The sequence below is a fragment of the Puma concolor genome, chromosome E1, assembly GCF_028749965.1.
Source record: "Puma concolor isolate L17-30 chromosome E1, mPumCon1.1.hap2, whole genome shotgun sequence".
Lineage (NCBI taxonomy): Eukaryota > Metazoa > Chordata > Mammalia > Carnivora > Felidae > Puma > Puma concolor.
In genome coordinates, this window is record NC_141680.1 from 59,479,093 (window position 1) to 59,489,403 (window position 10,311).

Consider the following 10,311-nt stretch of genomic DNA (forward strand, 5'->3'; position numbering starts at 1 on the left):
CTCGTGGAAATGTGTGTAAAGGGCTGTTGCCCAGTATCGAAACGAGAAAACAGTAGCAGTCACTTGGGATGCGGTTGGCGAGTGTGCCGTCTGGCGAGTGACACACGTCTGCACGCCCTTACAGTTCGTGGACCTGCCTGGTGGACCTGGAGGGTCTGAACATGCGCCACCTGTGGAGACCCGGCGTCAAGGCCTTGCTGCGCATCATAGAGGTGGTCGAGGCCAACTACCCCGAGACGCTCGGTCGCCTCCTCATTCTTCGCGCCCCCAGGGTGTTTCCCGTCCTCTGGACGCTGGTAGGTCTGGACGCCGCTTTGCAGAAACGACGAGCCACTTGGAAGGCGGACGTGCGTGCATCCGCGTGCGTGTGTCCCTGACCCTTAGCCTTAGCTGGCTAGGAAATAACAAAATAAACGTGGAAAGATACGCAGTCTCTCAAACCGGCGAAGGGAAGAAAGAATTCCCGAGCGTCCTTCTGTCACGCGGACAGACTTTCCATGTATCAGACTCCCTTCCCCGGCCCCTTCTCCCCCCCCCCCCCCCATACTGTCACGTTGTCATTTTAATCTTTGGAAATCGGACGGCCAAGCAAAGATGACCGCATGATCTTCTCTCATTACCTACAGGTTAGTCCATTCATCGATGACAACACCAGAAGGAAATTCCTGATTTACGCAGGAAATGACTACCAGGGTCCTGGCGGCCTGCTGGATTACATCGATAAAGAGATTATTCCAGATTTCCTGAGCGGGGAGTGCATGGTATGTATTTAGGCAAGTAGTTACACGTTTGGCCGCTTTACAGGGATAGGGAGGGTGGGCGTTGGTTGGTACAGATGATTTTCAGAACCTTTAGTTGGGAGTATTGTCTTTCTTTTGGCTGACATTTCTCTGACCCAGAGTTAAACTAAATAGAACCATGTAAGTGATGGTCGATAACATGTCCATTTCTTCGTCGTTAAATACTAATGAGGATTCGTTTTAGACTCTAATATAATTACGGCTTGCTTTATTCACTCAGCTTCGTGTGGATCAGATTTCTTTTACCTGTCGGGGGGAAGCTGTGCGTTTATAAAAACACTTAACTCCAGATGATTCTCCAAGATTTCCCCCCGGACCGTAAATCAGGATAACATTTCAAAGGGGATACGTTAAGAGAACCACTTCTTTTCTGTAATCAGGGTTTTAATACATTGAGTTGCTAGCTTCTCGTGCAGACACCTCCTCTTGTGTGCCCTGAACTGTGATGAGGGGTCCTTGAGGACCTTACAGCCCCAGGGCATGACACAAGGGCGAAAGAGACCTGCGGAGGCGCAGGTGGCTTCCCGAAGTGACAGCCGAAGCCAGAGGGGGGTCAGGCTCTCGTTAGAGGAAGGATCTCTGTCATCCTCACGGTAAATAAAGTTACCCGCTTCGGGTACGTACACACTGGATCTGACGCGTGCGTTTATGAGCTAACGAACTGGGCTTTTGGGGGAATCTTTCGGGATGGGTGGAGGAGGTTGAACAGCATTCGGATCCAGCTTTCAGGTCATGGGTCCTGTGCTCAGGAATTACAGGCAGCGTCGCGGTGCGAGGGGTAAGCGAACTACAGGGCCCCCCTCACCAGGCGCCGTGACGTTGAATCGGGAGGTCAGACATGTAGCATCCTACAGACGGCTCGCGTTACATGAGAACGGTCCCGAGTGGCCGGTCCTTCCGTTGTGAGCTGGAGGGAGGCCTGGCTCACGGCGGATCGGACCACGTTTGTCAGGCACCGACCACCGTGATGCGATTACCGGGCTGAGAGTCCTCTTCTGTCCACGCGTCCGGGCTCCGGCGCCTGAGGCTCTCCCGGCTGTCATGTGTCCCTGTACACTGTGCTGCTCGCACTCGGCGCTCCGATGTCCCCTAACAGGACGTCATGCCGGAATAGGTCTCCAGGCTCGCCGCACTGCCGGCCGGACACCGTCGTGTGGGTTCCCTGTGTCCTTGCCTCCCGGGGCCGATGGTGCAAGAGCTGCTGAGATGCCGTGAACTTGAGTGCTGGGTCACTCTGTCAAGGTCGACGAGGAAGTTTATGAAATACACAGATTCTAGTTCAACTTAGCCTGTTTGCAGCAGCTTCAGAAGAAGCTCTCCTTTGTTATTTTTTTGTCTGGCATTGTGGACGGATCCTCTGACCCGGGTCAGACACAAAGCTCTCATCGCTGGTTACGTATGTATTGACGGTAATTGCATGTAATAAAGAAATGCCTGTAGTTGCCGAGAATCCAGCTTTTCTGAACGTAACGTTTCCTCTTCACGGTGCCGTGTGAATGCTTGCGATTCTTACATAAACGAGCTTTAGTAATTGAGTCCAGTACCTCGTAAACACTCGTGTGAATTCTGTGCTAAATCAGCTTCAACTTGTTCTCATTTAAAGTATGACACGTGTATTTAAGAGGTTCTTAAAAATCCTTTTGCTAAGTCGCACAGAATGTTTTTCGACTTCGCCAGTGTTTTCCGTTTCCCGAGCGGCCCGGAGGAGTCGAGCACGCTGGGACGTGGCCCTCGCCGGAGTGTTTGGTGTTCAGGGGGTCCCCGTGTGCGGGCACAGCTTTTATTGCCGCGTTTCTGTTTCCAGTGTGAAGTGCCCGAGGGCGGACTGGTTCCCAAATCTCTGTACAGGACCGCGGAGGAGCTGGAGAACGAAGACCTCAAGCTGTGCACCGAGACCATCTACCAGTCTGCCAGCGTCTTCAAGGGAGCCCCGCACGAGGTGCGCCCTCCGCGGTGACGGCCCAGGGCGGTGGGGCCCCTTCTCCCCAGGGAGAAATTCTTCGGGCGGCCTTCTGAATAGGATTTAGTTCAGGAAAATCAGATGCTTTCTCTGGTTGTTGTCTTTAGATTGTTGTCGATTTTTTGTTTGTTTTTTTAAATCTGTAGTTGAGGCACATGTCTACACTGAAGGGCAGGCGTCTCTCAAGGCGTCTGTGCTCGGAAGGAGATCAGGCCTCCTGACCTCCGTTTTACTGGATAACCTCTTAGCGCAGGGTTGAGAGGGGCACGTGGAAAGTCTTTCCTGTGGAAGATGTTTGACTCCTCAGTTTGGTTAGTTCAGCGATTACTTAGGGCCGGTTTCATTTCTCTTTTTTCCTGACCGGGCCTTGGTGGTTTAGATTTTAAGGAATTTGCCCGTTTTTATAAGTCAAGCAGAGTGAGGAGAAGGCACATTTCTCTTCCCTTCTTGCTGTCCCCTCTGGTGCGGAAGCAAGAGTGCGCCTGTGTTTTGTCTACGCTGTGTGTCCTCTGACGACAATTGTGAGCGGCCTGAGCTGTGAGGGCTCCCAGCCGAGACCCCCTCCTGAGCTCCGGGCAGCTTTCCGCCTCGAGGGTTGTTGCCGAGGACGGCGGCCCTGGGCTCCCAGCGAGGGGTCAGTGAGGAGGGGCTGCGGGCTCAGGCCGCAGCCGGTGGCCGGGACCTGACCCCTTACCGCCACCCACCATCTGTCCTTGCTGGTGTGTGTCCTGGAATGGCCGGCCTGTCACTTGCGGGGCGGACAGGGACCGTCACTGTGCTCGAACAAGCGGAGGCACATTAAGTGTGCCTCATTCCTAGATTCTGTAGGGAGATCTCGAATTCTCAGGGCTTTGCCTTCAGGATTATTTATATGGATCTCCTGCACGGAGACCAGGCTCGAGGAGGCGGAGCTCTCGTTTCTCCGGTGACCCCGTCTGGTCTGTGGCACAGAGTTCGGTGGCACGTGATGTTTCTTGAGAGTCACGGGGTATCTGTGGAAGCGGGAACGTCTTCTATGTCACAGCACCAGCACTTGCTTTGGGGATGAAGTAAAACACAAATCGAGGATGGTGACGCCCCTGAAACGAAGGCTGAGTTCAGTGGCCCCCTCATGAGCGCGGGAAGGAGGGGGCCCGTGGGCAGACGGGGTGCCTCTCGGGAGAGCTGTGCCCCTGGGGAGCCGCCTCGCTGCAGGAAGGGAACCGCGGTTCCCACAAAGGGGTCCGCTGCTCCTGGAATCTGCTCTTTCGGGAAATTCCGGGCTGGTATTTCTGTGGTGAGGAGGGAAGAGTCTGCCTGACGACGAGCAGAAGGCTCTTCCCGGGAAGAGGGGGCCCCGGCCCCGGCTGAGGTTTCCGAGCGAACACAGAGCCTCGTACAGCTGGCTTCAATTCTCACGTCCCTCCCGTAGTCATGTTCTGAACTTTGTAACTTTGATCATCCCCTACTGGGAAACTTTATACGGGCGCGCAGTTAGGAAGTTCGGGTTTTAGGTTGGCGCTCGGTCCCCGGGGCGCCTCCCCTGCCCCATGCCACGTGGCTCGTTTCTCCCCCGACTGCGCTAGCTGCCGCCGTGCCTTGCGAGCCTCCGTTCCCTCCGCTTGCCTGGAACGTTTCCTTCTGTTCCTCCACGTGCCTTCTGTTCCGCTTGCGCCTTCTCCGGCACCTTCCTTGTGCTGGCCAGCCTAGAGCGACCCACGGAACCACTTCTGTACCGTGTTGGGTTCCTTCTGTTCTGTGTGGCTGAGGCATTTTGACAGCCAGGGCCCGGTGTTTCGAGCGCTGAGGCTCGTGCAGTGGGAAGTCTTGGGCCGTGGCGGCAGCCAAGGAAGAGCACAGAGCTTGACCTGGAGTGGGGGCCATTGGTCGAAAGAAGGGAGAGCCGGAAGGCTGGGTGGCCGGAAGGACGATGTGGGTGAAGAGACGGCCGACGTGACACATCTGCCTTCCTCCCACGACCCCCCCCCCCACACACACACACTGCTGGGCCAGAAAGCCCCTCCGGAGACGAAGCCACCACAGTGGCAGTGGCAGCACAGGGCGGGGGCGGAGGGGGGCGGCCTCGTGCTTCCCTTGGTCGCCTCATGCAACGTCTTCTTCCAGATCCTCATTCAGATTGTGGATGCCTCTTCGGTGATCACTTGGGATTTTGACGTGTGCAAAGGGGACATCGTCTTCAACATCTACCACTCCAAGAGGTCTCCCCAGCCTCCCAAAAAGGACTCCCTGGGGGCGCACAGCATCACTTCCCCGGGAGGGAACAACGTGCAGCTGATAGACCGGGTCTGGCAGCCGGGCCGTGACTACAGCATGGTCGAGTCGCCTCTGATCTGCAAAGAAGGGGAGAGCGTGCAGGTAGGCCCGTCCGGCATTCCCTGCGGCTTGCGTATTTCGTCTCGCAAAGGAGGGCTCTCGGGCTTCACCGATGCCCCGCGTGGCTGGCGCGGTGTGTCCGCGGGCGAGTCCGTAGCTGTGTCCGGCTTCCGTTCCGGTCAGGGCGACTCTCAGGAAGCCAAGTGAGACCCCGAAGAAAACTCAGACCTGAGTGATGGTTCTGGACTGAATCCATGACTTGGATCTAAAGTGCATGAGGTTTTTTTAGAAGTTCTTTTCATGAAAGTGACGTGGAGGGAAGGGAGAGGCATTCTGTGCACTTGTACAGCTGGATGCAGGCTTCCGCCGAGAGGAAAAGTGCCCTAAATCAGCAGGGGGAGAGGCACGTGCTTCGGGAGCTATCCGCTGTCGTTACTGAGCATTCTAATTCGTTTAAAAATGCTCTGTCGGTTCATTTGTTAAGTCGTGGCCGGTTATTTTCAGTGCTTGTACTAAGAACAGTGGTCCTTGGGCGCTTCTAGCCTGCATAATAGATGTGTAATTTTGCTGCCTTTACAGTTTTCAGGGATAAGCCTGTCAGTGTTTGGTCTGAGAAGTAGAGTAAAAGAGAGGCTTTTACTCTGTTTTAAAAATAACGGACAGTTGAAGGTGAGGCTCCGGTCATTTTCCCACGTTGACGTTGAGTCCTACTTTAGATGGACACCCTTTATAAGGTTTTTCTTCGTGAGAGAGAGAGAAAGACCGAGCACGAGCGGTGGAGGGGCAGAGAGAGAGGGAGACACAGAATTGGAAGCGGGCTCCAGGCTCCGAGCCGTCAGCACAGAGCCCGACGCCGGGCTCGAACTCACAAGCCGTGAGATCATGACCTAAGCTGAGTCAGACACTTAACTGAGCCCTCCAGGCGCCCCTAGGTTGACATCCTTTTAACCAGAATGCTCTAGGTAGATCATTGCAAGCAGGTCCAGGAGAGCATCGCCTGGTCAGATGACCTTTTCTGAGCCCCTTAGGGCTGAGCGAAGGGTGGCCTGAGCTCACCCAGGCCCCCAGGCGCCTGCCCCTGTTGTGGCCGTCCTCCCCATGAGGCCGCGGGTCCTCCTCGGCGCCCAGCGGGGCCGGCAGGCGGGCCACCCACCCAGATGGCTGGCGGTCACTGCGGAGCGCGATGACCGGGGTCGGCCTCTGGGTGGCGTCTGCCGGGGGGGGGGGGGGGGGGGGGCGCGGGGGAGGGGCTCTGAAGTGAGCTCTCAGCCGGCACCGCCCGACTTGTTCCAGGGCTCGCACGTGACGCGGTGGCCGGGCTTCTACATCCTGCAGTGGAAGTTCCACAGCATGCCGGCGTGTGCCGCCACCAACCTGCCCCGGGTGGACGACGTGCTGGCCTCGCTGCAGGTGTCGTCCCACAAGTGCAAAGTGATGTACTACACCGAGGTGATCGGGTCCGAGGACTTCCGGTACGGGCTCCCCTCCCACCGGGGCCGCCGGGTGTCGCGTACGGGTGGCCGTGGCCTTGGGGGCCGAGCGGGGCGGCCGGCGCGCGACGTCCTCCGTGTGCGGGGGCGGTGGGGGCGGGGCGGCCGAGAGCGGGGGCGGCCCGCCGCGGGGTCTTGATGCCTCGTCCCTCCCTGTGCCGCTCGCAGGGGCTCCATGACCAGCCTGGAGTCCAGCCACAGCGGGTTCTCGCAGCTGAGCGCCGCCACCACGTCCTCCAGCCAGTCTCACTGCGGCTCCATGGTTTCCAGGTAGTGCCGCGACGCCCGTGCCCGGTGCGCGGAGGGGACAGCGCGCCTCCTCGGACGGCCCGCCGCGCTCCGCCCCCTGCCGGCGGCCGCGCTGTGCCGACCCGTCCCCTTGTAGGCAGCGGATAGCTCTCCAGACTGCAGACGTAGTCCTCCGCCCCAGACCCTCTCGGCAGGTAGTTTTAACTCTAACTCGATAGCCATAGATTTTGTACACAGTGGGCACAAAATCAAACCAGAGCACAAGGGCTCCCTCGAAAGGCAAGTGGCTCGTGTACACTTAAGACGTTGACTTTGTCTCCGAAGCTGATGCAAAAAACGTTTCCGACAACCTCCACACGCTGCCCGTTAGCGGGTGGGTCCCCACACCGTCCTTCAGAGACGAGCCACCCCCCTCCACGGAGTGGAAGCTGCCAGCTGGTCTCCACCCCGCGTGGCACAGCCGACCCGGCCCGCAGGTTGAGTGGCCGCCTCCTCCCCCCCCCCCTCCCCCGACCCCCGTTCCCCAGGGCAGACCTGCTACTCCGGGAGGCCTCGGGGGCAGCCGGTGCGAGCCCGAGCTCTGCTCCCGCGGGCAGGTGCGTCCGCGGTCAGGGACCCTCGGGGACTCCCCCGCAACGCCAGGAAACCACCGCCGTCATTAAACACTTCCTCTTGCCTCCTTTTCACACCTTTTTGATACTTTCAGAGCAGGATTTTTCTGTAAGTGAACCCACAGGGAAGGGATTCTTGCCCTCTTCCCGTGGCGTGGCGTCCTCTCTCCCTGCGGACGCTGGTTCGGAACTCCCTCCAGCGTTAATCCCCGTGCCTCCTCAGAGCCTAACAGCATCGGGGCCCCGGTGGTCCTTCTCGTCACTGGATGGGTATTTTGAAGGCCCAGTCGCTTTGGCCACGTTGAGATCGTCCGGTGTCCACTTCAGCCAACCGTGTTCTCGCCGTGTGGCCGCTCCGGGAGAGCGCATGGCCCACGGGAGCCCTGCTGCTTTGTGGAAGAAAAGTGCGGACTTTGGGGGTGTGTTTGCGGGTGTGGGCATGCGGGTGGGGGGTGGCAGTGGTGTGAGTGGGTGCGACCATGGGGGTGCCTGTGGCAGCAGTGGGGCGCACATGCATGTCGACGCGTGTCAACGCGTGCAGGGGTGTGTGTGAGTCAGTACTGGGGGGGGGGGGGCGTGTGCGTGTGAGACCGAGCACGAGTGGGTGGCATTGAGCAGGGCGGGGGGGGGGGGGTGCGGGGGGTGGGCAGCAGTGCGATGCTGGGGAGAAATGGGCAAGTAGAAAGTGAGTCCAAGTTACAAGGGATTCTTCTAGAAGCAAATCAGAACGTGGGCTTGCTTTGCCTTTTACGTTTTCTTTCTGACCCCGGCGACAGAGCACGGTCTGTCTCGTGGTGGCCCGTGGTTTTTTCAGCTTTTTACGGGAAACACGGGTCATTCACAGATCCGACTGCAGGTTGCATCGGGTTCGCGTTTGTGATAAGGACGTGACGTGTCAGGTGGTGTCGGAAGAGGCTGTGTCTTTAAAGATCCGTGCCAAAACCCACGCGGCCGCTCTGGGTGTGCGTGAGGGGCACGTGCGTCCTGGGCCGCGGTGCTCGCGGTCTGCTCTGAGGGCCCAGGTGGGGTGGCCACGCAGCGGAGTGTGTGGAGGGCGCTGTGCTCCCCTGCGAGCACCGAGGCGGGAGGGACGCCCGGTCAGTGCGGCTCCGGGGTGGCCTGCACGCTGAGCCCTGGGCTCCTCTGGGACTCCCGGCCTTCCCGGGGCGCAGCCACCGGCTTCCTTTGAAAAGATACGCTCGTCATTGGCACCCAGAGCCTTGTTTCCAGAAAGCACGGGAGGGTTGCTTACACCCGCGCTGCTTCCGATCAGCCCTTCCTCCTTCCTGATTCTAAGGACCTGAAGGTGGTCCCTTCCTTCTCTTTCTCTCTCTCTCTGTGTCTCAGATGGCGATTTTGCTGCCAGCTGTCAGGAAAACACTTCCCTCCACAGCCCACCTCAGCCCAGGGATGTTTGTAGAACTCTTTGAGTTGCAGCCACCCCCTCCCCCAGTCTCAAGATGTGTTCCTTTTAAGTTGACTCGGAAGTGTCCCTGTCCTGTCTGCAGGGAGTTGAGTGCCTCTGAGAGTTCGGAGCACGTTTGTAGGGCTGGCTCACGGCCACGGCACCTGCTTCTCCCGGGAGGGGCCGCGGGCACACGGGCCTGGACCGAGCCCCGACTGTCAGTGCCCCGCACTAAGGGTTCTTTTGGTTTCCCTTCTTTTACTAATGTCTTAACTCCTTTTTCTTCCTAAGTTCCTTATTTGCATATCAAATTCTGTAAATGTTTTGTAAACATATTACCTCACTCTTGGTAATACAATACTGATAGTCTTTAAAAGATTTTTTTACTGTTCTCGATAATAAACGTGAACCATTTAAAGAAAAGGATGTCTCTTTCTTACTGTGAAATGCAGAGCGGCTGTCTCCCTCGAAGAGGCTGACATTCTTAGGAGACTTCAGGGGGCCAAGGCCTATCTGGAGCCAGCGTGCTGGTATTCTAGAAGTTCCCGAGCAGTGCGCAGCTGGTGCAGGAGCCAGATCGCGGCTGTGAGCGGCTGGCGCACAGAGGCGACCCGGGGCTGGCGGCTGCCTCGCTCCCGTCAGAGGACCTGCCGTAGGTTTCTTGGACTCCGTGAAGGCAAACCCGGCCCGGGGGCAGGGTGTCCGATGCGCCCTTTCTTCAGTAATAAAACGGATCCTTTAATCCCGAGGCTTCAGAAGGAAGAAGATGGGCGGGTGTGGACCTTCAGAAACCTGGGCCCCCTTTCCCCCGCGGCTGGTTGCCGGCTGGTGCAGGGTGGCAGGGCCCAGGAGGGCCGAGTGGGCGCCGGACTGCCTCCTCGGTCGGGAGCCGTCACTTGGTTTTCTAGTAAGGGTGGGTGGGAGCTGGCCGAGGGGACCGGCCGGGGATGTGGCGTGGGCAGCAGGCGTGTGAGCGTCTGCGTGTCGCGAGCTCAGTCTGGGTGCTGAGTCTGTCGGCAGAGGAGTCGGTGACGGTCTCCGTCCTCTTCTTCTTGGCAACGCGAGGGCCTCGACGCCTTAGCCTGTGGCTGCGGGAAGCACAGGGTTTACACCGTTATCTCATGCTCTGAGGTCTCTCCCTGTCTTCAGGTCAGGCCTGCTTTTACCAAGCCTTTGGTTTAGCATCAGACTCTGACGGCGGAGGCGTGAGAATCCAGCGAGCATCTGTCCCCTGCGGCCATCCCTCGGCTGTCGCAGAGAGCGTGGCGACGGAGCGGGACGTCCCGGACCACGGTCACTGTGTCACGTCGGGCCACCAAACGCGCGATACGTGTTTCTCCTCACGCACGTCGCTCCCCTTGATTGCCGAGCACAGCCGTGGGGCGCCCCTCGGCGCTCCGGGCAGGACAGAGGTGTTCTCAGTAAAATGTCATGACGAGCCGATGAATCCGCAAGTCGGGGCTTTGGGAAGCAGGGCTTCTGG

The 10,311-nt window shown here is 58.4% G+C and overlaps 1 protein-coding gene across 3 annotated transcripts in view; it reads left to right on the forward strand.

The window, feature by feature from the left end:
- Positions 1-9,251, forward strand: part of SEC14L1 (SEC14 like lipid binding 1) — a 90,180-nt gene extending 80,929 nt beyond the window's left edge. For all 3 annotated transcript variants that reach the window (XM_086688164.1, XM_086688163.1, XM_086688165.1), the window contains 6 exons: positions 125-296; positions 627-761; positions 2,605-2,739; positions 4,864-5,115; positions 6,367-6,545; positions 6,732-9,251. In XM_086688164.1, coding sequence (XP_086544290.1) covers positions 125-296; positions 627-761; positions 2,605-2,739; positions 4,864-5,115; positions 6,367-6,545; positions 6,732-6,837 — 979 coding nt within the window. In that variant the 3' untranslated portion in view covers positions 6,838-9,251. The remainder of the gene's footprint in view (positions 1-124; positions 297-626; positions 762-2,604; positions 2,740-4,863; positions 5,116-6,366; positions 6,546-6,731) is intronic.
- The last annotated feature ends 1,060 nt before the right edge of the window (positions 9,252-10,311 follow it).